The 27,682-nt window shown below is 44.5% G+C and overlaps 1 protein-coding gene and 2 pseudogenes across 2 annotated transcripts; all 3 read left to right on the forward strand.

Moving 5' to 3' along the window:
* The first annotated feature begins 170 nt into the window (after positions 1–170).
* On the forward strand, positions 171–18,465 carry dydc2 (DPY30 domain containing 2). 2 transcript variants are annotated; one of them, XM_046368937.1, is made up of 9 exons: positions 171–261; positions 426–471; positions 568–718; positions 1,051–1,182; positions 7,742–7,846; positions 8,703–8,846; positions 9,303–9,446; positions 17,876–18,052; positions 18,213–18,465. In XM_046368937.1, exons 3-9 carry the CDS (start codon positions 572–574, stop codon positions 18,240–18,242), a joined length of 879 nt encoding a protein of 292 aa, XP_046224893.1. In that variant the 5' UTR covers positions 171–261; positions 426–471; positions 568–571; the 3' UTR covers positions 18,243–18,465. The 2 variants fall into 2 exon arrangements, with proteins under 2 accessions (XP_046224893.1, XP_046224894.1); XM_046368938.1 differs by lacking the exon at positions 8,703–8,846.
* Positions 18,466–18,835: 370 nt separating this feature from the next.
* On the forward strand, positions 18,836–21,902 carry LOC124048299 (annotated as a pseudogene).
* Positions 21,903–22,150: 248 nt separating this feature from the next.
* On the forward strand, positions 22,151–27,187 carry LOC124048298 (annotated as a pseudogene).
* The last annotated feature ends 495 nt before the right edge of the window (positions 27,188–27,682 follow it).

A 27,682-nucleotide genomic window follows, 5' to 3' on the forward strand; every position in this document is an offset into this window, starting at 1 on the left:
CATTACTGAAGTGTAAATGGGTTGAAATACAGGCTTAATATGTGGTATACCTTGTAATTGGTGACATTATGTCATTTCAATGAAATTATAGTCTTTATATATTTTTTTATTAAATAAAATGCACGTGGTACATCTTTGCATGCTCTACTTCTTACTACAAAACGGAACCTTCTCAACAAACTTGGAGGAAATATGTATGAAGTAGCACCGTTACCATGGAGATAAAATACATATCCGGACGCTCTAAAACGAAAAAGACAGGTGGGTCTGGTTTCAAAACAATTCTATTTGGAGTCAGTTTATCCTATTATAAAATAGTAACATTAAAGTAACAATGCTCTTTTGTGTCGACACGTTTTGTTTACAAAGTATTTACAGTCAAATAGGAACGTTTTACACTGAAAACCTTGTTTTATTTTTCATAGGTTCGATAGCTAGCTTAACGACGCAACAATAACGCCTGAGCTAAAGGTAAACAATTAAGTAGAACATATTTTGTACCCCTGTTTTCTTAGCTGACATTTGTAGCTACTGTGTTCATACATTATGGCATTTTCTTGCATACAGGAAAATGGACTCAGAATACTTGAAAAGGGGTATGGGAAAATGTCTCATAGAAGGATTAGCCGAGGTGGCCGAGCTTCGCCCCATGGACCCGATCGAATTTCTTGCACAGTGGATTTACAAGTATAAAGAAAACATGGACAATGAGGAGAGAGTGAGTAATGATGTTCAGACTATTGCAGCCTATATCCAAATGTTGTCTAGGCATTCTCATTCAGACGTGCTCTTTGGTATGTGTTGGTGCATTAGTTTATTTAGTAAATATTTTTCTTAACTCTTATTTTTCTTGAAACTGCATTGTTGGTTACCTGTTGTATTCGGCACATGTGACAAATAAAGTTGGATTTTATTAACTACGTCAACGCATACTTTTCTGAGCCTATACTGTCATTCAATGTTGCAAGATAACAGGACTATAAAAACACTTGAATATACAATCATTAAGCTAGTATTGTGATAGTATTGGAATATCTCTGATCATTGCAGAAAAAGGCCCTCCAGCAGCAACTGGAGCAGGAGCAGCAGAAAGCCATAGATGAGGCAGTCCACATGAGGCAGATGAAGGAGGAAGAATATAAAATCACAGGGGAAGTCCCAGAAGATCCCAAAGAAACAAAAGTATGTGTGTGTGTGTGTGTGTGTGTGTGTGTGTGTGTGTGTGTGTGTGTGTGTGTGTGTGTGTGTGTGTGTGTGTGTGTGTGTGTGTGTGTGTGTGTGCACAGCCGGCCCGTTCATTAGACAGGATTAGGCGGCAGATTGACGAGGGCGGCATTTTCTGAGCTAAACTGACCAAGACGCACCTCCACATAAAACCATAAAACCTCACATAATTCTGCCCAAAGACAATGACAATTTCTTGAAACCAGTGGCATATGGGCTTTTTAGGTGAGTGCTGATGCTGCCCTGACAAGCAGCGCCCACAGGCTGGAGATAAAATGTATGACAATGTAATGAGAATGACACTTTTTACATTATGCAGGTTTCTTCGATCAAATAGCCTAACCTAAATGACGATAAATCAAATAAAAAATGTGCTGTCATGTTAACAAACAACATATCCTAAAAACAGGACAGGTCAAAGTTAAATGGACAATATGTCATGGACAATCTGTTGTCCAGGAGTTTCACTCCATTGTCATGATCAGTGTCATGTTTTGTCATTGATTATCATGTCTTGTCCCTGTGCTTCCCCTTCTATTCGTTTCCCTCTGCTGGTCTTATTAGGTTCTTTCCCTCTTTCTATCCCTCTCTCTCCCCCTCCCTCTCTCACTCTCTCGCTCTCTCTTCTCTCTATCGTTCCGTTCCTGCTCCCAGCTGTTCCTATTCCCCTAATCATCATTTAGTCTTCCCACACCTGTTCCCGATCCTTTTCCCTGATTAGAGTCCCTATTTCTCTCCTTGTTTTCCGTTCCTGCCCTGTCGGATCCTTGTCTATAATTCACCGTGCTGTGTCTATGTATTGCCCTGTCGTGTCGTGTTTCCCTCAGATGCTGCGTGGTGAGCAGGTGTCTGAGTCTGCTAGGTTCAAGTGCCTTCCCGAGGCAACCTGCAGTTCTTGATCAAGTCTCCAGTCTGTTCTCGTCATTACGAGTAGTATTATGCCTTTTGTTTTGTAAAGTATCTTTACTGGATTAAAGACTCTGTTTTCGCCAAGTCGCTTTTGGGTCCTCATTCACCTGCATAACAGAAGGATCCGACCAAGGAATGGACCCAGCGACTACAGATGCTCGTAACACTGCCGTCGAGATCCAAGGAGCCATGCTCGGCAGACACGAGCAGGAATTGTCTGCTGCTCGCCATGCCGTGGAGAACCTGGCCGCTCAGGTTTCCGACCTCTCTGGACAGTTCCAGAGTCTTCGTCTCGTGCCACCTGTTACTTCCTGGCCTGCCGAGCCTCCGGAACCTAGGGTTAATAACCCACCTTGCTACTCCGGGCAGCCCACGGAGTGCCGCTCCTTTCTCACCCAGTGTGATATTGTGTTCTCTCTCCAACCCAACACATACTCTAGCGAGAGAGCTCGGGTTGCTTACGTCATTTCACTCCTTACTGGCCGGGCTCGAGAGTGGGGCACAGCTATCTGGGAGGCAAGGGCTGATTGTTCTAACAATTACCAGAACTTTAAAGAGGAGATGATTCGGGTTTTTGACCGTTCAGTTTTTGGTAGGGAGGCTTCTAGGGCCCTGGCTTCCCTATGCCAAGGTGATCGATCCATAACGGATTACTCTATAGAGTTTCGCACTCTTGCTGCCTCTAGTGACTGGAACGAGCCGGCGCTGCTCGCTCGTTTTCTGGAGGGACTCCACGCAGTGGTCAAAGATGAGATTCTCTCTCGGGAGGTTCCTTCCAGTGTGGACTCTTTGATTGCTCTCGCCATCCGCATAGAACGACGGGTAGATCTTCGCCACCAAGCTCGTGGAAGAGAGCTCGCGTCAACGGTGTTTCCCTGCTCCGCATCGCAACCATCTCCCTCCTCTGGCTCAGAGACTGAGCCCATGCAGCTGGGAGGTATTCGCATCTCGACCAAGGAGAGGGAACGGAGGATCACCAACCGCCTGTGCCTCTATTGCGGATTTGATGGACATTTTGTCAATTCATGTCCAGTAAAAGGCCAGAGCTCATCAGTAAGCGGAGGGCTACTGGTGAGCGCTACTACTCAGGTCTCTTCATCTAGATCCTGTACTACTATGTCGGTCCATCTACGCTGGATCGGTTCGGGTGCTACATGCAGTGCCTTGATTGACTCTGGGGCTGAGGGTTGTTTCATGGACGAAGCATGGGCTCGGAAACATGACATTCCTTTCAGACAGTTAGACAAGCCTACGCCCATGTTTGCCTTAGATGGTAGTCATCTTCCCAGTATCAGATTTGAGACACTACCTTTAACTCTCACAGTATCTGGTAACCACAGTGAGACTATTTCTTTTTTGATTTTTCGTTCACCTTTTACACCTGTTGTTTTGGGTCATCCCTGGCTAGTATGTCATAATCCTTCTATTAATTGGTCTAGTAATTCTATCCTATCCTGGAACGTTTCTTGTCATGTGAAGTGTTTAATGTCTGCCATCCCTCCCATTTCTTCTGTCCCCACTTCTCAGGAGGAACCTGGCGATTTGACAGGAGTGCCGGAGGAATATCATGATCTGCGCACGGTCTTCAGTCGGTCCCGAGCCAACTCCCTTCCTCCTCACCGGTCGTATGATTGTAGTATTGATCTCCTTCCGGGGACCACTCCTCCTCGGGGTAGACTATACTCTCTGTCGGCTCCCGAACGTAAGGCTCTCCAGGATTATTTATCTGTGTCTCTTGACGCCGGTACCATAGTGCCTTCTTCCTCTCCGGCCGGGGCGGGGTTCTTTTTTGTTAAGAAGAAGGACGGTACTCTGCGCCCCTGCGTGGATTATCGAGGGCTGAATGACATAACGGTTAAGAATCGTTATCCGCTTCCCCTTATGTCATCAGCCTTCGAGATTCTGCAGGGAGCCAGGTGCTTTACTAAGTTGGACCTTCGTAACGCTTACCATCTCGTGCGCATCAGAGAGGGGGACGAGTGGAAAACGGCGTTTAACACTCCGTTAGGGCATTTTGAGTACCGGGTTCTGCCGTTTGGTCTCGCCAATGCGCCAGCTGTTTTTCAGGCATTAGTTAATGATGTTCTGAGAGACATGCTGAACATCTTTGTTTTTGTCTATCTTGACGATATCCTGATTTTTTCACCGTCACTCGAGATTCATGTTCAGCACGTTCGACGTGTTCTACAGCGCCTTTTAGAGAATTGTCTCTACGTAAAGGCTGAGAAGTGCTCTTTTCATGTCTCCTCCGTTACTTTTCTCGGTTCCGTTATTTCCGCTGAAGGCATTCAGATGGATTCCGCTAAGGTCCAAGCTGTCAGTGATTGGCCCGTTCCAAGGTCACGTGTCGAGTTGCAGCGCTTTTTAGGTTTCGCTAATTTCTATCGGCGTTTCATTCGTAATTTCGGTCAAGTTGCTGCCCCTCTCACAGCTCTTACTTCTGTCAAGACGTGTTTTAAGTGGTCCGGTTCCGCCCAGGGAGCTTTTGATCTTCTAAAAGAACGTTTTACGTCCGCTCCTATCCTCGTTACTCCTGACGTCACTAGACAATTCATTGTCGAGGTTGACGCTTCAGAGGTAGGCGTGGGAGCCATTCTATCCCAGCGCTTCCAGTCTGACGATAAGGTTCATCCTTTTGCGCTTATTTTTCTCATCGCCTGTCGCCATCTGAGCGCAACTATGATGTGGGTAACCGAGAACTGCTCGCCATCCGCTTAGCCCTAGGCGAATGGCGACAGTGGTTGGAGGGGGCGACCGTTCCTTTTGTCGTTTGGACAGACCATAAGAACCTTGAGTACATCCGTTCTGCCAAACGACTTAATGCCCGTCAAGCTCGTTGGGCGTTGTTTTTCGCTCGTTTCGAGTTTGTGATTTCTTACCGTCCGGGTAGCAAAAACACCAAGCCTGATGCCTTATCCCGTCTGTTTAGTTCTTCTGTGGCTTCTACTGATCCCGAGGGGATTCTTCCTTATGGGCGTGTTGTCGGGTTGACAGTCTGGGGAATTGAAAGACAGGTTAAGCAAGCACTCACGCACACTGCGTCGCCGCGCGCTTGTCCTAGTAACCTCCTTTTCGTTCCTGTTTCCACTCGTCTGGCTGTTCTTCAGTGGGCTCACTCTGCCAAGTTAGCTGGTCATCCCGGTGTTCGAGGCACTCTTGCGTCTATTCGCCAGCGCTTTTGGTGGCCGACTCAGGAGCGTGACACGCGCCGTTTCGTGGCTGCTTGTTCGGACTGCGCGCAGACTAAGTCGGGTAACTCTCCTCCTGCCGGTCGTCTCAGACCGCTCCCCATTCCTTCTCGACCATGGTCTCACATCGCCCTAGACTTCATTACCGGTCTGCCTTTGTCTGCGGGGAAGACTGTGATTCTTACGGTTGTCGATAGGTTCTCTAAGGCGGCACATTTCATTCCCCTCGCTAAACTTCCTTCCGCTAAGGAGACGGCACAAATCATCATCGAGAATGTGTTCAGAATTCATGGCCTCCCGTTAGACGCCGTTTCAGACAGAGGCCCGCAATTCACGTCACAGTTTTGGAGGGAGTTCTGTCGTTTGATTGGTGCGTCCGTCAGTCTCTCTTCCGGGTTTCATCCCCAGTCTAACGGTCAAGCAGAGAGGGCCAATCAGACGATTGGTCGCATACTACGCAGCCTTTCTTTCAGAAACCCTGCGTCTTGGGCAGAACAGCTCCCCTGGGCAGAATACGCTCACAACTCGCTTCCTTCGTCTGCTACCGGGTTATCTCCGTTTCAGAGTAGTCTGGGTTACCAGCCTCCTCTGTTCTCATCCCAGCTTGCCGAGTCCAGCGTTCCCTCCGCTCAAGCGTTTGTCCAACGTTGTGAGCGCACCTGGAGGAGGGTGAGGTCTGCACTTTGCCGTTACAGGGCACAGACTGTGAGAGCCGCCAATAAACGCAGGATTAAGAGTCCAAGGTATTGTTGCGGCCAAAGAGTGTGGCTTTCCACTCGCAACCTTCCTCTTACGACAGCTTCTCGTAAGTTGACTCCGCGGTTCATTGGTCCGTTCCGTGTCTCCCAGGTCGTCAATCCTGTCGCTGTGCGACTGCTTCTTCCGCGACATCTTCGTCGCGTCCATCCTGTCTTCCATGTCTCCTGTGTCAAGCCCTTTCTTCGCACCCCCGTTCGTCTTCCCTCCCCCTCCCGTCCTTGTCGAGAGCGCACCTATTTACAAGGTACGTAAGATCATGGACATGCGTTCTCGGGGACGGGGTCACCAATACTTAGTGGATTGGGAGGGTTACGGTCCTGAGGAGAGGAGTTGGGTTCCGTCTCGGGACGTGCTGGACCGTTCGCTTATTGAGGATTTCCTCCGTTGCCGCCAGGGTTCCTCCTCGAGTGCGCCAGGAGGCGCTCGGTGAGTGGGGGTACTGTCATGTTTTGTCATTGATTATCATGTCTTGTCCCTGTGCTTCCCCTTCTATTCGTTTCCCTCTGCTGGTCTTATTAGGTTCTTTCCCTCTTTCTATCCCTCTCTCTCCCCCTCCCTCTCTCACTCTCTCGCTCTCTCTTCTCTCTATCGTTCCGTTCCTGCTCCCAGCTGTTCCTATTCCCCTAATCATCATTTAGTCTTCCCACACCTGTTCCCGATCCTTTTCCCTGATTAGAGTCCCTATTTCTCTCCTTGTTTTCCGTTCCTGCCCTGTCGGATCCTTGTCTATAATTCACCGTGCTGTGTCTATGTATTGCCCTGTCGTGTCGTGTTTCCCTCAGATGCTGCGTGGTGAGCAGGTGTCTGAGTCTGCTAGGTTCAAGTGCCTTCCCGAGGCAACCTGCAGTTCTTGATCAAGTCTCCAGTCTGTTCTCGTCATTACGAGTAGTATTATGCCTTTTGTTTTGTAAAGTATCTTTACTGGATTAAAGACTCTGTTTTCGCCAAGTCGCTTTTGGGTCCTCATTCACCTGCATAACAATCAGTGGTTTCAAGTTTGTATCCGTACATTTTTGAAAAGCTGGTCATAGGGAAAAATAAATACTTCTGCATTTCCCACTGTGTAAACACATTGCAAATAGGCTCACGATAACTCCTGATAGAGTTGGATAGCTGATATTCAGAGATTAAATATCCAAATTCATTAGTCACAGGAACCAGGACTACTATTTGGTGCGGTCTGAACCAGCCTTGATTTGGCTCAAACATAGTTTATAAATGACTTATTTTCAACTTTCATTCAGATTTTTTTTTGTTGCCTGATTTCAACATCTGGAAAATACATATTTTCAACGTCTGGAAAATACGTATTTTCAACATCTGTAAAATAAGTATTTTCAACTTTCATTCTGAACCAAAAATGAACCAGATTTCAATGTCTGGAAAATACGTATTTTTCAACATTCAGAAAATATGCCTTTTCAACATCCTGGGAAATATGTATTTTAAACATACGGAAAATACATTTTCACCTGTTATTCAGAACCTAAATTGAACCTATCTTCAACGTCTGGAAAATCCGTATTTTAGACATCTTTTCAATGTAATTTTGCTTACTGTCTCGTCTAGGGTGGCAGCACGGCGAGGACCAGCCCTGTGTGTGTGTTTGTGTGTGTGATTTAAAGCCCATGAGGGTTGAAATTGTGTTGTTATCTTTTCAGGAAGTTGAGGAAATACCTGCGACGCCTCCGCCAGCTCCAGTTTCAGAAAGGCCCAAGAAATTAAACCCTCCAACGCTTGCTGCAGTGGAGGAGGGTGATGATGGGGTATGGTTTTTGTAGAATTTTAAGACTTCCTCAGTTCCTCAGATATAACGTTTTCATGTGTTGTTTTCAAAACCATTTTTGATAGATTGTATGTTTTTGTGTATGCTTAATAATCAGGGAATCTGTGATGTCTTTTCAATGTTGGTAGTCTTAAATTAGATTTAGCGTAATAAGCCCAGTGTAATCTCAAAATGTTAAGAAAACAAACCAAATTAGTAATATCTGTTTAGAATGTCCATGTTTTGACTAGATGTTCACAAGAGAGCTTCAACTGCATTTTGAAATATAGATTAGAAACAGCCGCTGGAGAGAGAGTTGAGAATTTTATCGTCCAGGGTTTAATCTCATCAACACATCATCAGATATTTCAAGAGGACCCTACAAGGTCTGGTCAGAGTCAGACCACCGGGGTCATATCACCAGGTGTCAGTCATGGAGAATGAGCCGTTGAAATCAGAAGTATCCACCACCTCCAACTCTGAAAATGAGCAGGTCACTGAAGAAGTTCCAAGACAAAGATAACACCAAACAGGAGGTGACATCCGTCCCAGAGCTCAAGAATACTCTGCTAAAATCTGTGTGCCTTTGGTGGCTGCTATACTATCCTCTCTAGGTCACCATTTCTTTCGCACCTCTGTATCATCCGAGGGCTTTTCCGGTTCGGTCCATTGGCTGATGATGACTGTTTCAGCACATTATTTGCATGGCTTGCCCTCTCCCTGAGGTCAAAAAATTTGATGCAGAAAGGCTAGACGTGCAGGCTACAGCTGAGAGCAGGAGGACTAGAAATCTACAGATGTGGAATGAATGGCTGCAATGATTCTAATACTGTTTTGTCTCACAAACTGGTCACCAGGTGACTGATCAACCTGAAACTAGTGAACCTGATGAATGTACACAAATAGAGGTAGAGTCAACCTCAGCACCAGAGAATGATGAGGGGGGACAAACTGAGGATCCACAAGACAAGCGCAAACCTCTTCATCAAGACCAAAATAAGGTGATGGCTCATACCAAACACAGACTGGAACGAGGGACATGAGAAATAACAAACTAGAAAAAGAGATAGAAAAGAACATGGATAAATGTGTGTCAGACAAGAGAGGGAGGAATGTCTAGACATGACAGAAGGGATACATTGGACAAGTGCACAGTAAAGATCATAGATTACTGAAAAGAAGACAAGTCATTGTGTCTCAATGTTGTTTTCAGGACTGAAAGAGACAGTCAATGTTGATTTCAGGACTGAATGAATGAAAAGATGGTAGGAGCAAGAATAAAAGAATCAGGAAAGCTGAATAATCAACCCGAAAAAATATCTTCCTTTTGAGATGCAGTGAGGACATTTTTAGCCAGACAGTCACACTATTATCGAACAACACCAGAAGACGAGAGATAATAAGTACATTCAGTGAACTGAACCCAGTCATTTTTCTTCCAAAAACATTTTCAACAGGTGACTGATGAACCTGATAAACCTGAAACTAGTGAACCTGCTGATTCTACACAAGTAGAGCCAACCTCAGGACCAGAGAATGATGATGTCAAACCAGATGAGACTATGTCTGAGGAGGGACAGGAACATAAGGACCAAGAGAAGGTGATGGCTTCATGTGACAGACCCAAGACAGATTAAAATGGTTGATTATGTATTTGTGTTTTTAGAGATATGCTGAGGATGTCTACCATCTGTTTTTACCCAAAGACGTAGCAATTGACAAAATAATATTCATTCAGGGAAGGAAAGACAAAATAAAGGGATGACAAACCAGGAGAAGAGAGAGGAAAGATCACGGTGAAATGAGTGCCAGAGAAGAAAATAAAATACAGTACCAGTCAAAAGTTTGGACACACCTACTCATTCAAGGGCTTTTCTTTACTTTGACTATTTTTTACATTGTAGAATAGTAGTGAATACATCAGAACTATGAAATAACACATATTGAATCATGTAGTAACCAAAAAAAGTGTTTAACAAATCACAATATATTTTATATTTGAGATTCTTCAAAGTAGCCACACTTTGCCTTGATGACAGCTTTGCACACTCTTGGCATTCTCCCAACCAGCTTCACCTGGAATACTTTTCCAACAGTCTTGAAGGAGTTCCAACATATGCTGAGCACTTGTCGGCTGCTTTCCCTTCACTCTGTGTCCTCAACTCCTCACAAACCATCTCAATTGGGTTGTGGTCGGTTGACTGTGGAGGCCAGGTGGAGGCCAGGTGGAGGCCAGGTCAACTGATGCAGGACTAGATCACGCTCCTTATTTGTCAAATAGCCCTTACACAGCCCTGGAGGTGTGTTGGGTCATTATACTATTGAAAAATAAATGATAGTCCAACTAAGTGCAAACCAGATGGGATGGCGTATCGCTGCAAAACGCTGTGATGGCATGCTGGTTAAGTGTGCTTTGAATTCTAAATACATCACTGACAGTGTCACCAGCAAAGCAGCCCCACACATCACGGTTGGAACCACACATCCGTTCACCTACTCTGCGTCTCACAAAGACACGTCGGTTGGAACCAAAAATCTCAAATTTGGTACTCGTCAGACCAAAGGACAGATTTCCACCAGTCTAATGTCCATTGCTTGTGCTTCTTGGCCCAAGCCTCTTCTTATTGGTGTCCTTTAGTAGTGGTTTCTTTGCAGCAATTCGACCATGAAGGCCTTTTTCACTCAGTCTCCTCTGAACAGTTGATGTTGAGATGTGTCTGTTACTTGAACCTTGTGAAACATTTATTTGGCCTGCAATTTCTGAGTCTGGAAACTCTAATGAACTTATCCTCTGCAGCAGAGAGGCTGCATTCCAAACACTTAAAAGACCCATCCTATTCCCTTAGCCCTCAAATTATGTGGACACTTCTGATGACGTATCATGACGTGTGACGAGTGTACACTTGCAGGGCGAGGGAGGAAGGAATGATTTTTAAATTGACCACCCTTGCCCATAAATTTGTCAATCGTTCATCCCGCTTTGATTGTGCTTTCAGCCAGCTTGTGGGTGCTTTATATGCGATTCAGTCAATTATGATTGCATGTATACTTATATTAACTATATAATTATTAATATATGCCTACTGTATGATAGCTAGCAAATTAATTTCCAAAAGCTAACCAGACGTGTTTGTGCATTAGTAGCACAATCATTTATTTATTTACTCGATATTGACGTTGAGGTTTTAAGTTTTGGCAGACTTTTCTTAGTGGATGTACAAACATCGCAAATTGAATTATGGGGCGTTTCAGGCACCGAAGTGAACATAATTGTACTCTCGCAAACTCCATTAAAAATTAGGGCTGAGGGGCTCACATAGCAAATTTCCCTTGCTTGGCTAATCATTTGGACCGACGACAAATATGTCTGCGGGGATTCCCCCAAGGGCATAAGGCGAGGGTAAGTGGACGAGGGTGTGTCTTTTATGAGTTTGAAACGCAGCCTGGGTCTTTCTTTCCTGTGGTGGTTCTCATGAGAGCCAGTTTCATCATAGCGCTTGATGTTTTTTGCGACTGCACTTGAAGAAACATTCAAAGTTCTTGAAATGTTCCGTATTGACTGACCTTCATGTCTTCAAGTAATGATGGACTGTCATTCCTCTTTGCTTATTTGAGCTGTTCTTGCCGCAGCAGAAGGCAGACGTTTTACGTGCCCCCAATCGATTGTGTTTTTTTGTTTGTTTATCTGCGTTGTTTGTAACTTATTTTGTTACTATTTTTGTACATAATGTTGCCGCTACTGTCTCTTATGACCGAAAATAACTTCTAGACATCAGGACTGCGATTACTCACCATGGACTAGCAGAATCCTCTTTCTTCTTTCACGACACCGGCGAGCCCGAGGCGGAGGATATACGGCTCCCTCTGGAACAGGCTCCGACCCCAGTGATCTGCATGAAGAGGAGGTAGAGAAAGAGAGGCCAGGGAGAACGGGCTGTCAGAGGCAATCGAATAAACCCCCACTCCCCTAAATTCTGCTAGCAAACATGCAATATTTGGACAATAAAATGGATGGGTTATTGGGAAGATTAAACTACCAACGGGACATTAACATTTTATGCTTCACCGAGTCGTGGTTGAGTGATGACAATATCAACATACAGCTGGCTGGTTATACGATGTACTAGATAGAACAGCGGCGTCTGGTAAGACAAGGGGCTGCCGTCTATCTATTTTTGTAAACAACAGCTGGTGCACGATATTTAAGGAAGTCTCGAGCTATTGCTCGCCTGCGCAACCAGTGCTGGAAAAACCTTGGATCACTGCTATTCTAACTTCCTCGACACATATAAGGCCCTGCCCCGCCCTCCTTTCGGAAAAGCTGACCACGACTCAATTTTGTTGATCCCTGCCTACAGACAGAAACTAAAACAAGATGCTCCCGCGCTGAGGTCTGTTCAACGCTGGTCCGACCAATCTGATTCCACACTCCAAGACTGCTTCCATCACGTGGACTGGGATATGTTTCGTATTGCGTCAGACAACAACATTGACGAATACGCTGATTCGGTGTGCAAGTTCATTAGAACGTGCGTTGAAGATGTCGTTCCCATAGCAACGATTAAAACATTCCCAAACCAGAAACCGTGGATTGAGGGCAGCATTCGCGTGAAACTGAAAGCCCGAACCACTGCTTTTAATCAGGGCAAGGTGACCGGAAACATGACCGAATACAAACATTGTAACTATTCCCTCCGCAAGGCAATCAAACAAGCTAAGCGTCAGTATAGAGACAAAGTAGAATCTCAATTCAACGGCTCAGACACAAGAGGTATGTGGCAGGGTCTACAGTCAATCACGGATTACAAAAAGAAAACCAGCCCAGTCACGGACCAGGTTGTCTTGCTCCCAGGCAGACTAAATAACTTTTTTGCCCGCTTTGAGGACAATACAGTGCCACTGACACGGCCCGCAACTAAAACATGCGGACTCTCCTTCACTGCAGCCGACGTGAGGAAAACATTTAAACGTGTCAACCCTCGCAAGGCTGCAGACCCAGACGGCATCCCCAGCCACGCCCTCAGAGCATGCGCAGACCAGCTGGCTGGTGTGTTTACGGACATATTCAATCAATCCCTATCCCAGTCTGTTGTTCCCACATGCTTCAAGAGGGCCACCAGTATTCCTGTTCCCAAGAAAGCTAAGGTAACTGAGCTAAATGACTACCGCCCCGTAGCACTCACTTCCGTCATCATGAAGTGCTTTGAGAGACTAGTCAAGGACCATATCACCTCCACCCTACCTGACACCCTAGACCCACTCCAATTTGCTTACCGCCCAAACAGGTCCACAGACGATGCAATCTCAACCACACTGCACACTGCCCTAACCCATTTGGACAAGAGGAATACCTATGTGAGAATGCTGTTCATTGACTACAGCTCAGCATTTAACACCATAGTGCCCTCCAAGCTCGTCATCAAGCTCGAGACCCTGGGTCTCGACCCCGCCCTGTGCAACTGGGTACTGGACTTCCTGACGGGCCGCCCCCAGGTGGTGAGGGTAGGCAACAACATTTCCACCCCGCTGATCCTCAACACTGGGGCCCCACAGGGGTGCGTTCTGAGCCCTCTCCTGTACTCCTTGTTCACCCACGACTGCGCGGCCATGCACGCCTCCAACTCGATCATCAAGTTTGCGGACGACACAACAGTGGTATGCTTGATTACCAACAACGACGAGACGGCCTACAGGGCGGAGGTGAGGGCCCTCGGAGTGTGGTGTCAGGAAAATAACCTCACACTCAACGTCAACAAAACTAAGGAGATGATTGTGGACTTCAGGAAACAGCAGAGGGAACACGCCCCCTATCCACATCGATGGAACAGTAGTGGAGAGGGTAGTAAGTTTTAAGTTCCTCGGCGTACACATCACAGACAAACTGAATTGGTCCACCCACACAGACAGCAACCTCAGGAGGCTGAAGAAATTCGGCTTGTCACCAAAAGCATGCACAACCTTCTACAGATGCACAATCGAGAGCATCCTGTCGGGCTGTATCACCGCCTGGTACGGCAACTGCTCCGCCCACAACCGTAAGGCTCTCCAGAGGGTAGTGAGGTCTGCACAACACATCACAGGGGGCAAACTACCTGCCGTCCAGGACACTTACACCACCCGATGTCACAGGAAGGCCATAAAGATCATCAAGGACAACAACCACCCGAGCCACTGCCTGTTCACCCCGCTATCATCCAGAAGGCGAGGTCAGTAAAGGTGCATCAAAGCTGGGACCGAGAGACTGAAAAACAGCTTCTATCTCAAGGCCATCAGACTGTTAAACAGCCACCACTAACATTGAGTGGCTGCTGCCAACACGCTGACTCAACTCCAGCCACTTTAATAATGGGAATTGATGGGAAATGATGGGAAATATATCACTAGCCACTTTAAACAATGCTACCGAATATAATGTTTACATACCCTACATTATTCGTCTCATATGTATATGTATATATGTATATACTGTACTTATATCATCTATATCATCTACTGCATCTTTATGTAATACATGTATCACTAGCCACTTTAACTATGCCACTTTGTTTACATACTCATCTCATATGTATATACTGCACTCAATACCATCTACTGTATCTTGCCTGTATCTTGCCTATGCCGCTCTGTACCATCACTCACTCATATATCTTTATGTACATATTCTTTATCCCCTTACACTTGCCTATGCCGCTCTGTACCATCACTCACTCATGTATCTTTATGTACATATTCTTTATCCCCTTACACTTGTGTCTATAAGGTAGTAGTTTTGGAATTGTTAGCTAGATTACTTGTTGGTTATTACTGCATTGTCGGAACTAGAAGCACAAGCATTTAGCTACACTTGCATTAACATCTGCTAACCATGTGTATGTGACAAATACAATTTTATTTGATTTGATTTCTGAGGTAGAGTTTCTCATGATAAGCTGCAGACCTCACTACCTACCGAGAGAGTTTTCATCTATATTCTTTGTAGCTGTTTACATACCACCACAGTCAGAGGCTGGCACTAAGCATTGAATGAGCTGCATTCCGCCATAAGCAAACAAGAAAATGCTCACCCAGAGGCGGCGCTCCTAATAGCCGGGGATTTTAATGCAGGAAAACTTAAATCAGTTTTACCAAATTTCTATCAGCATGTTAAATGTGCAACCAGAGGGAAAAGAACTCTGGACCATCTATACTCCACACACAGAGATGCATACAAAGCTCTCCCTTGCCCTCCATTTGGCAAGTCTAACCATAATTCCATCCTCCTGATTCCTGCTTTCAAGCTAAAATTAAAGCAGGAAGCACCAGTGACTAGATCAATAAAAAAGTGGTCAGATGACGCAGATGCTAAGCTACAGGACTGTTTTGCTAGCACAGACTGGAATATGTTCCGGGATACCTCTGATGGAATTGAGGAGTACACCAAGTGCATCGATGACGTCGTCCCCACAGTGACCGTACGTACATACCCCAACCAGAAGCCATGGATTACAGGCAGCATCCACATTGAGCTAAAGGCTACAGCTGCCGCTTTCAAGGAGCGGGACTCTAACCCGGAGACTTATAAGAAATCCTGCTATGCCCTCCGACGAACCATCAAACAGGAAAAACGTCAATACAGGACTAAGATCGAGTCGTACTACACCGGCACTGACACTTGGCGGATGTGGCAGGGCCCCCAAACCATTACAGACTACAAAGGGAAGCACAGCCTAGAGCTGCCCAGTGACACAAGCCTGCCGGACGAGCTAAACTACATCTATGCTCGCTTCGAGACAAATCACACTGAAACATGCATGAGAGCCCCAGCTGTACCGAAAGACTGTGTGATCACGCTCTCCCCAGCCAATGTGAGTAAGACCTTTAGACAGGTCAACAGTCACAAGGCTGCAGGGCCAGACGGATTACCAGGACGTGTACTGCGAGCATGCGCTGACCAACTAGCAAGTGTCTTCACTGCCATTTTCAACCTCTCCCTGTCCGAGTCTGTAATACCAAGATGTTTTAAGCAGACCACCATAGTGCCTGTGCCCAAAAACACTAAGGTAACCTGCCTAAATGACTACCGACCTGTAGCACTCACGTCTGTAGCCACGAAGTGCTGTGAAAAGCTGGTTATGGCTCACATCAACACCATCGTCCCAGGAACCCTAGACCCACTCCAATTTGCATTCCGCCCTAACAGATCCACAGATAATGCTGTCTCTATTGCACTCAACACTGCCCTTTCCCACCTGGACAAAAGGAACACCTATGCGAGAATGCTATTCATTGACTACAGCTCAGCGTTCAACACCATAGTGCCATCAAAGCTCATCAATAAGCTAAGGACCCTGGGACTAAACACCTCCCTCTGCAACTGGATCCTGGACTTCCTGACAGGCCGCCCCAGGTAGTAAGGGTAGGTAACAACACATCCGCCACGCTGATCCTCAACACAGGGGGCCCCTCAGGAGTGCGTGCTCAGCCCCCTCCTGTACTCCCTGTTCACTCATGACTGCATGCCCAGGCACGACTCCAACACCATCATTACATTTGCAGATGACACTGCAGTTGGCCTGATCACCGACAACAACGAGACAGCCTATAGGGATGAGGTCAGAGACGTGGCTGTGTGGTGCCAGGACAACAACCTCTCCCTCAATATGATCAAGACAAAGGAGATAATTGTGGACTATAGGACAAACAGGACCGAGCACACCTCCATTCTCATCGACGGGGCTGCAGTGGAGCAGGTTGAGAGCTTCAAGTTCCTTGGTGTCCACATCACCAACAAACTAACATGGTCTAAGCACACCATGACAGTAGTGATGCGGGCACGACAAATCTATTCCCCCTCAGGAGACTGAAAAGATTTGGCATGGGTCCTCAGATCATCAAAAGGTTCTACAGCTGCACCATCGAGAGCATCTGGTTGCATCACTGCCTGTTATGGCAACTGCTCGGCCTCCGACCGCAAGGCACTACAGAGGGTAGTGCGAACGGCCCAGTACATCACTGGGGCCAAGCTTCCTGCCATCCAGGACCTCTATACCAGACGGTGTCAGAGGAAAGCCCTCTAAATTGTCAAAGACTCAAGCAACCCTAGTCATAGACTGTTCTCTCTGCTACAGCACGGCAAGCGGTACCGGAGCGCCAAGTCTAGGCTTCTAAACAGCTTCTACTCCTAAGCCATAAGACTGCTGAACATCTAGTCAAATGGCTACCCAGACTATTTGCATTTCCCCCCCTCTCCACACCACTGCCACTCTCTGTTGTCATCTATGCATGGTCACTTTAATTAACTACCTACATGTACATACTACCTCAACTAACCGGCACCCCTGTTTAATTGTTGCTTTTCTCTTATTCTTATCCGTATTTTTTGAAACGGCACAGTTAGTTAGTGGCTCGTAAGTAAGCATTTCACTGTAAGATCTACACCTGTTTTATTCGGCGCATGTGACTAATACAATTTGATTTGATTTGAAATAGTGCTATCTTCTGTATACCACCCCTAACTTGTCACAACACAATTGATTGCCTCAAACTCATTAAGAAGGAAAGAAATTCCACAAATGAACTTTTAACAAGGCACACCTGTTAATTGAAATGCATTCCAGGTGACTACCTCATGAAGCTGGTTGAGAGAATGCCTATTGTGCAAAGCTGTCATCAAGGCAAAGGGTGGCTACTTATAAAATATATTTTGATTTGTTAAACACTTTTCTTGTTACCACATGATTCCATATGTGTTATTTCATATTTTTTATGTATTCACTATGATTCCACAAATGTAGAAAATACTAAAAAATAAAGAAAAACCCTTGAATGAGTAGGTGTGTCTAAACTTTTGACTGGTACTGTATGCCTAGACAAGACATAATGAGGAGTCAAGTCTGAAGGAGGAAGGTGTTGTGAGGTGTTCAGTCAACCAAGAATTAACAGACAGGGATCAGAATATCGGAGGAGAAGGCGATATTGCATGTGATGTCAGAGGCAGGCTTAAAACATGTTTTATTACTCAACCAGTTTCCCTCTGACAAACTCAACATAGGAGACCGATAACCCTGTCCCAAGTGACACTATTGATCGCACACAAGAAGGGGCAGCCTCAGAGAGTGATGATGTCAGACCCGATGTGACGCAATCTGAGGAGGGAGTGGAGGAGGGAGCGGAGATGTCACAGGGGGCACTTGAACATACAACTCCTGATGACCAAGCCAAGGAGAAGGTTAACATGGAGAAGGCTTTTGTTTCGAAAGACATTTACACTGTTCAACTACAATGATAGCATGCATAACATATAAGAAGACATTCTCAAGAGTGAATGACTAAGGAAAACAGGTATAAACAGTGTATCAGTTCCATCTAAACCCGGTTCTTTTTTTCAGGAGGAAGATGAGGAAGAGGAGGACAACTAAGATGTAGAATGATCATTTTCCTACATTATCTGGACCAAGAAGTTAGTTCAAATGCAATGATAGCCTAAAGATCTATATGTTATAACATTCTACATCTTCTAAATCAGTAGAGAAGCTCGACTGACGCCTAATGAAATGCATGATGTCCCCAAGAGGGAGATATATATGTAAATTTAACTAAATGTCTATTCAGTTTGCTTTGAATAAATTTGTGTAAAGTTGTGCTTCCAATTGTATTTATTATGAATGCCATTGAATTTTTTTAAGCAGTCAAATGTTGAATTGATGTGGTGATTCTTTTTCTGCTTCTTGTAGTTAGAAACATTATGGCAGTAGGCAGGACACTAGATATGGTCAGCTTATCATGTGCTCTTTGAACGCTACAGATGGATGTGTCACATGGTTGACGGTGATAGCGCCATTCTGAGGCTGCATTTAAACAGGCAGCCCAATTCTGAAAATGTTCCACTAATTGGTATTTTGACCAATCACATCAGATCTTTTCACGTCAGTTATTTTCAGAGCTGATCTGATTGGGCAAAAGACCAATAAGTGACAAAAATATCAGAATTGGGCTGCCTGTCAAATCGCATCTTTAACGCAGTGTAATTGGCCATGCCTGTGCGGTATCAATCCAATCACTTTGCTGGGGAGACAGCGACTGAATAGCTCACATGACATTATACTTTCGAAATAACTTGTGAAATATCAAAACAACGATTGGGCTGGATTTAATTATTCGGGGATTTAAACCCAGCCTGCAACGTGTGAGTCATAAGTGGCCAATCTATGCCAAGGGTTGACCGCGTGCCTCCATTGTTGAGCGTGTTTATGGGCCAAGAGTGGTGTCGTGTTGAATTTCCGTCCTTATTTCGAAACAAAGACTAATTTTGCGATGGATGTTGTGGTCCAGTCATTGGGCGCAGTTGTTACCTTAATCGCTACTGGTTTGCGCTCTTTCAGCGACTTGTTTTTGACGCAGCCATCGAGAGCCACCCTCAAACATTTAGAGGAGACTGACCTCAAACCATTGACAGGAGGTATGTTTCTAAAATACTTTCTAAATGTATTGTGTTATCGGACGTATTGGTGTACAATGGATGGTCACAGAATGTATTTGTGACAATTGTAATTTTCCCCATAGGCCTATCTGAACTGAAATGGCCTTGCCTGAACCCGATTTTTGAATCAAATTGGACAGAAAATAGCATTTTGAATCATGCCAATTTCCCCTCGTGACCTCGACGAGCCACAATATTTAATAAACTTATTTTAACATACTTTACGGATTGTCAGTGAATTTGGTCCTTTTGGCGGTTGATTTTAACGTATCCACAGGAAATTATAATATTCTCCCATTCCTACCGCCAAAAGGACTAACTGCACGGACAACCGGTAAAGTATGTTCAAATATAATTTTATTCAACATTCGGTCTTGTAGAGTTCTTGAGGTAACTGTCCTGATCTAAATGTTAAGTTTTGCCCCACAACGTCGGGTTTCCATGCAACCCGTGACATGAATTTTCTTAATTTTTAACCTTGCAACTTCTTTCTCACTTAGCGCGTAAGCCTTTGAAGGCCAAATGTTTATGGGAGAAGTCGGGAGCAGTTATCATGGCAGTAAGGCGTCCTGGATGATTTTTGTGCAGAGAGGTATAGTTTAAGTCACTGTTTACCTCTGCGTTTGTAAACACTTTATTACAGAATGTATTTGATGTTAACAGTAACACTGAGGTGTAAATCCTTATTTGCGTATTTATTTCCCGGGGTGTGTTCTGAATTAATTTGAGGTACAAGTACCATGTTTGCTAGTGACAGACGTGATTGTTGCTTTTGGCTTTCATCAAACAGATTTGATTAGTTTAGAATTGTTTAATATCTTAAGTATAAGATCAATTAGTCAATGTGTGTGCAGACACACAGCTATAAAAAACAACTCTTGTAAAAAAATCTCCTTGCAACAGAGCATGCTGGGATGTGAGACACTCGTATTAATGTCAACAGACCTAAGAACACAATGTGGTGTTGATTCCACTGACTCAAATAATACTTAATTTGATTTGTCACACATGGCTGCAGTGAAATGTGGTGGTTTACAGGTTAGCCATTTATTTTATTTATTTTTTATTTTACCTTTATTTAACCAGGCAAGTCAGTTAAGAACATATTCTTATTTTCAATGATGGCCTGGGAACAGTGGGTTAACTGCCTGTTCAGGGGCAGAACGACAGATGTGTACCTTGTCAGCTTGGGGGTTTGAACTCGCAACCTTCTGGTTACTAATCCAACGCTCTAACCACTAGGCTACGCTGCCGCCCCATAGTAGTATGGTGGCCCCTAGAGAAGATTAGGGTTAAGTGCTTGGGTATCTGACCCAACGACCTTTCGGTTACTAGCCCAAAGCTCTAACCACTGGCTACCTGTTGCCTGTAGGTATTCACCGCAGGTGGTATCAATTTAAATCACACCGCTAGAATCAACACTCTGCCATAACTCAATCTTTTGACCTCAACACTGGGACTTCAACGTCATTACATTTGCTGCATATTATCAATATAGGCTACTTCATGTTGATTTCTTCTTCCGGGCTGTGGTCTGATCTAGGCCCTATGTCTGTCATTTGACAATTGGCTTATGTGGTGTAATCCTCCAGGAGGCCGCTGAGCTGTCCTCTCTGAAGCCCCAGCTGGACGAGCTTGGGGTCTCTCTGTATGCCGTAGTGAAGGAGGACATCGGCACAGAGATCCAGAACTTCAGACCCTACTTCAATGGGGAGATCTTCATTGATGAAAAGGTGCATAAGGCTGAATTTCACGGTCTAATTTACAGGAAATTAATCCTCTTGTCCAATCAGTGCCATTGTGGGTCATATCTCATCTAGTTATGTATGTACCACATTATCTAATCTGACATGATTATTGCACTGTGAATAGAGCAAGTTGTTGCAACTCCAAAGCCTTCTGTTTATGTCAGAGATGTTTCTATGGGCCCCGCGAGCGTAAGATGGGTCTGTTGGCGTTTCTCCGTCTGGGCGTGTGGATGAATGGTCTGCGAGCCTTCAAGAACGGCTTTTTAGGAAATGTGTTTGGAGAAGGCTTTGTGCTGGGTGGAGTGTTCGTCATTGGAGCAGGCCAGCAGGTAGGTCTTCTCAGGAAATATTAATTTCGCCATCTCACTGATGCATGGGTAGTAAAATAAGTGTTTTGAGGGAAATGATGGCTAAATGAATCAAATGGCGCCACTGACGCTAATATCTATTCCGTCTGCAGGGTGTACTGCTGGAGCACAGGGAGATGGAGTTCGGGGATAAGGTCAACATTCTGGATGTCCTGAAAGCTGCCAGAAAAGTACAAACTGAACATGTCTTTGGAGAAGTAATGTGATGGAAACTGAAACAAATTCCAACCAATTTAGGATGTAGATGCAGTCTTGTTTGTAGTTGCCGTGTTCTCTCTGGGATCTGCAGGGACTTGTCCTGCTGATGTGTAGGTGCTGTGTTGGGTTGTCGGCGTGTCTTTATGATGGTCTGTGTCTAAACTCTGTTGAGTGACCAGACTTGATGCTTTACACGTACGTCTCCCCATTTGGTCGACACACAGCAGGCGGGCTACCTGAGGACCTGAAAGAACGGTTTGACAATAAAGATCTTGTTATGCATCAGTACCTCTCTGATCTCTTTTCTTTGGCTAGGTTAATGATTGACTTGACACACGTTTTCACATGTCTGTTTCAGAAATGTCTAATTTAATCATATTGACTGCTCATGTAGTAAATCTTATTGTTAATGTGACATGTTTTGGTTATATTGGCAACTACAATTAGTTAGGTTTCCAGTGTTTAATGATGTGCATTTATAGTGTGTAAGGGCTGTGATTGGCTGAATTTGCAATCATTCAAATGACCCTCTGGCAGCCTCCTGTTTAAGTGGCGAGTATAGGGTGTGTGACATCCGGACTTCACTGTTGGACAGACTACAAACTGAAACAGAGGGAGCAACACTGCATGTCCTGTCTATTGTTCTATGTCCTGGGAAATCTACAGCAACAAGTTGGTATTCTTTTGTCTTAGGCCTTAAATATGATACTTATTAATGCATGTGCACTTTTCAGAACTAGAGGTAAACAAGCTGACTCAGTGACTGTCTAAACAGGGTTTTTGTACAATGTAAATGTATGAAGAATGGTGGATTCACTCCTTGCGCTTCAGCTTTTAAGTCTGCCACTTGTACATCAGCTGCCACACTGAATTGTCTCAATGCTTAGTGACTGTAGGGTTAATTACTAGTGGTAAACGCATGTATTTGTTTGTCCAACTTTGACTATCTTGGATACAGCAGTACATCTACATTTTTTTTCTTGGGTAATCGGCTCATTTTCTTTAACATACTGTGAACGCCCAATGTGTGCGCTTGTCAGTGAGACGATGGCTGTTACCTCCCCCTTCCCAAAAGGACCTTGCTCTGTTTTGCAACTGCCCAAATAACTAAGCAGACATGTTTCAGAATTGATTCATCAGGTTTTGATATATTGGTTAATAGCCCTGTCCTGAATCAGGTGGTTTTCTGTGTATGCATGACATGTTGCAATGTCACAAGATGTGATCTACAGCTTACAGAATGTAGCTGTGTCCAATCGAGGGGATTGTGATGCAGTGTAAATGTCTGAAGGCCTGTATCCGTGACCTTTTTTTTCTGAGACTGCTTTCATGAGATAATAAAAATGGAGCCTTATCAGAAGAACTGAGTCATGGTTGGGACACAATGTGCCCTTGAATCAACCAGGGCAAAGGCAACACAATGGCTCCTCAGTTAGGAACTGTACTGTTACAGAAACGGGAGGGGGGTCATCTGGAATGCTACCAGAGCAAATTAGGTTCTCATAGGCTTCAAGTACACCAATACCTTTAACATGAAACGGCTGTTCACTTGCTCTGTTGAGAACTGTATCTACTGAAGATAGTGTTGGTCTGTTTTGAGACTAAATCTGCCCCCCCCCCCTGAAGTATGAACTTGTACATGTCCATTCATAGATCTCAGAGGAATGGGCTGATAAATATCACCCCGCCCCAACCGATTCCTTTTAAATCCATGAGGATTTAGAAAGTGTATACTACTGACCACGCTTGTATGCGCACCGATATCCTGTTATTTGGGATATTCAAGTATTCTGTTTTTGCATAAATCTCATTTACAATTACCCGAAAAGGGGATCACGGTTGAGAAACCCTGATAAGATGCCTGGGATATGCTGTGCTTAGACTTCAAAGTGAGTAATTTTCAACTTTTGGGAGGCCATTTGTCTATTATAGTTAGATGCATGCAGCTTTTCTGTCAGGCCAACTTGTTGCCCCAGAAGACCAAATACAGTAGTGTTCACCAGAATGTCTTTACATTGATGGAATGAATGTGTTAATCTCCCCTCAACAAAAATAGAAACCCCATGTAAAGTGGTTTCATGAGCTGAAATACAAAAATCCCAAACAATTTCCGTACGCACAAAAAGCTTATTTAAGAAAAATGTTATGTCCCTGTTAGCATTTTTCTCATTTGCCAACATATGCCGCATCAGTCAAGTGGATGGATTATCAAGAAGCTGATTAAACAGCATGATCATTACACATGTGCCCCTTGTGCTGGGGACAAAAGGCCACTCTAAAATGTGTGGTTTTGTCACAAAACAATGCTACAGATGTCTCAAGTTTTGAGGGTGTGTGCAAATGGCATACTGACTGCAGGAATGTCCACCAGAGCTGTTGCCAAAGAATGTAATGTTAATTTCTCTACCATAATGTCATTTTAATGAATTTGTCAGTAATGTGGGCGAGCAGTTTGCTGATGTGAACAGAGTGCCCCATGGTGGCGGTGAGGTTAAGGTATGGGCAGGCATAAAAACAGTGGAGATTGGTCCTGTGCCAAATGTCATCAGTGCTTTTATTGTGAAGTGAAAACGTCTAGGGGCAACAATGGCTCAGCTGTGAAGTGGTAGGCCACACAAGCTCACAGAACAGGACCTTTGAGTGCTGAAGCTTGTAGCTTGTAAAAATCATCAGTCCTCGGTTGGGACACTCACTGAGTTTCAAACTGCCTCTGGAAGCAACATCCGCACAAGAACTGTTTGGTGGGAATGTCATGAAATGGCCGAGCAGCCGCACGCACAAAAGCCTAAGATCACCAAGCGCAATGCCAAGCGTCAGCTGGGGTGGTGTAAAACTCGCTGCAACCCAATGGACAAATCTAGGTTTGGTGGATGCCAGGAGAAAGTTATCTGCCCCAATGCATAGTGGCAACTACATTTAGGTGGAGGGAGAATAATGGTCTGAGGTTGTTGATGGTTTGGGCTAGGCCCCTTAGTTCCAGTGAAGGGAAATCTTAACGCATACAGCACACAATGACATTCTAGATTATTCTGTTTTTCCAACTTTGTGGCAACAGTTTCGGGAAGGCCCTTTCCTATTTCAGCATGACATTTCACCTGTGCACAAAGATCTGTGTGGAATAACTTGACTGGCCTGCACAGAGCCCTGACCTCAACCCCCTCAAACACCTTTGGGATAAATTGGAACACCGACTGTGAGCCAGGCCTAATCGCCCAACATCTGTGCTCGACTTCATTAATGCTCTTGTGGCTGAATGGAAGCAAGTCCCAGTAGCAATGTTCCAACATCGAGTGGAAAGCCTTCCCAGAACAGTGGAGGCTGTTATAGCAGCAAAGGCGGGACCAAATCCATATTAATACTCATGACTTTGGAATGTGGTTAGAGCGTTGGACAAGTAACCGGAAGGTTGCAAGTTCAAACCCCTGAGCTGACAAGGTACAAATCTGTCGTTCTGCCCCTGAACAGGCAGTTAACCCACTGTTTCTAGGCCGTCATTGAAAATAAGAATTTGTTCTTAACTGACTTGTCTATTCAAATAAAGGTAAAAAAATCAATGTGCTTATTTCAGTTACTGTTCTATTTAACCCTTATGAACTTAAATGAGGAATATTCTGTTTATTCATGGATACAGGGATACTTGTGAACAGGATATCAAAGGTGCACGTAAACAGCATATCCCGAATAAGACCTTAAGCTGGATATGAGCTACTAGCCGGAATACTGTGTGCATGTATATGTGGTCAATGACAAGGCAGAGAAAATTAATAGGGCTTTGGTGTGTCAAAAACAATGTTTTTCTCTGTTTTGGCTTTCCATTGTGACCTCACCATGAAGTAAATAAGTTAATAGATCAATAAGAAAGAGTTAACCTCTCTGCCAACAACAGCAAATGTTCTGTTTTCCCCTCCTCACTCAGACCACTTCCAGACAGTCCTAGTAAGATTCTTGCTTGAGAAATTTCTCTTTGCGAAGAAGCTTTTTTTGTTTCTTTTTGAATTGACCATTTGAATTGAAAACAATCACAGTAAGCTACTTTAATTGTTACCCAGAAATGATTTGATGTTAAGATAAAAACGTCTGCATTGGACCTTTTCAATCAGTTTTGTCTGTCCCTGCAGTGCTGTCTTTCCTCCTGGAGGGGGAGCCCCTGTCCCTCAGTGTTTGGTCTGTGGGCCTTGGTGTGCTGGTTGTCTGGCTGGCTGGCCTTATCTTGGCCAACACTGACCTGTTCCTGACCAAGTCAGCCCCGTCCACTCTGGAGCACTTGGAGAACATGGAGCTCAAATCAACACCCGCAGCCGGTGAGACCAAAACAAAAGCTTCACTGATTAACTTTCACCAGCTGATATAGCTTTCAAAGGAAAAGCACTTCTAGAATAATCTCCCAGCAGTGGAGTGGTCTTTGATTCAGTGCCAGTGTTAATTTAAATATGTAACGTATGTAACCTGAAAGCTTCTTACTATTGCGTGCAATATTGTTGGTTGTGTCTCGGCAGATAAGACTGTTAAAGCCAGGAGTCTGTGGGAAAAGACTGGTGCGGTACTCATGGCTGTGAGGCGCCCCGGATGATCCTTATGCAGAGAGGTACAGTATATCTGTAGGGGTATGAGTGTGTATGCATGCTGTATATATGTGGCTGTGTATACTCATGGAATTGTGCACAAATATACTCATTCTCCAGGAGGCCGCTGAGCTGTCCTCTCTGAAGCCCCAGCTGGAGGAGCTTGGGGTCTCTCTGTATGCCATAGTGAAGGAGGACATCGGCACAGAGATCCAGAACTTCAGACCCTACTTCAATGGGGAGATTTTTGTGGATGAGAAGGTCAGTTATATTTGCTGAACTTTTCTCCAATCAGGTAATGTGAGAAAGACTAATGATAGGAAGTTGTCTTTTACAGCAATGTTTCTATGGTCCCAAGCCGAGGAGGATGGGACTGGGTCTTGGTCTGGCTCGTCTGGGGGTGTGGCAGAACCTCATTCGAGCCAGGAAGAAGGGTTACCAGGGTAACAAGAAGGGGGAGGGCTTCATCCTCGGTGGTGTTTATGTGATTGGAGCAGGGAAACAGGTAAGTTCCTCATTTCCCCTACTGGTTTCATCATATGAGTTTACATTTGTTTTTAGTGAATCATATATATTTCAAATGTTGTGTGTTATTCTGAAGGGTATTCTGCTGGAGCACCGGGAGAAGGAGTTTGGGGACAAAGCTGACCCTCCCTCTGTCCTGCAGGCGGCAAAGAAGATCAAGAAGGGGAAATAGAAAAGATGGCCGTGAAGTCAAGGCCTCAGAAGTAGTGTACATGTACTGTATTATGTCAAACTAATTTGACATATTATTGTATACTGAACAAAAATATAAATGCAACATTCAACAATTTCAAAGATTTAACTGAGTTACAGTTCATATGAGGAAAACAATCCATTTAAATATATTCATTAGGCAATATCACATGACTGGGAATACAGATATGCATATGTTGGTCACAGATACAGTACCAGTCAAAAGTTTGGACACCTACTTATTCAAGGGTTTTTCTTTATTATGTTCTACATTGTAGAATAATAGTGAAGACATCAAAACTAGGAAATAACACATTGAATCATGTAGTAACCAAAAAAGTGTTAGACAAAAATATATTTTAAATGTTTGATTCTTCAAAAGTAGTCACCCTTTGCCTTGATGACAGCTTTGCACACTCTTGGCATTCTCTCAACCAGCTTCATGAGGTAGTCACCTGGAATGCATTTCAATGAACAGGTGTTCCTTCTTAAAAGTTCATTTGTGGAATGTATTTCCTTAATGTGTTTGAGCCAATCAGTTATGTTGTGACAAGGTAGGGTTGGTATATAGACAAAGACTAAATCCATATTACGACAAGAACAGTTCAAGTAAGAAAAGAGAAACAACAGCCCACATTACTTTAAAACATGAAGGTCAGTCAATCAAGAACGTTGAAAGTTTCTCCAAGTGCAGTCGCAAAAACCATCAAGCGCTATGATGAAACTGGCTCTCATAAGGAATGCCACAGGAAAGGAAGACCCAGAGTTACCTCTGCCGCAGAGGAT

The sequence above is a fragment of the Oncorhynchus gorbuscha genome, linkage group LG11 (genome assembly GCF_021184085.1).
Source record: "Oncorhynchus gorbuscha isolate QuinsamMale2020 ecotype Even-year linkage group LG11, OgorEven_v1.0, whole genome shotgun sequence".
NCBI lineage: Eukaryota > Metazoa > Chordata > Actinopteri > Salmoniformes > Salmonidae > Oncorhynchus > Oncorhynchus gorbuscha.

Excerpts from the sequence above, each read along its gene's own strand:
- dydc2 (XM_046368937.1), top strand. The coding sequence starts at position 572 with ATGGACTCAGAATACTTGAAAAGGGGTATGGGAAAATGTCTCATAGAA. Across the intron at positions 719-1,050 it reads ACATGGACAATGAGGAGAGA|AAAAAGGCCCTCCAGCAGCA; the intron begins GTGAGTAATGAT and ends TGATCATTGCAG. Across the intron at positions 18,053-18,212 it reads ATGACCAAGCCAAGGAGAAG|GAGGAAGATGAGGAAGAGGA; the intron begins GTTAACATGGAG and ends TCTTTTTTTCAG.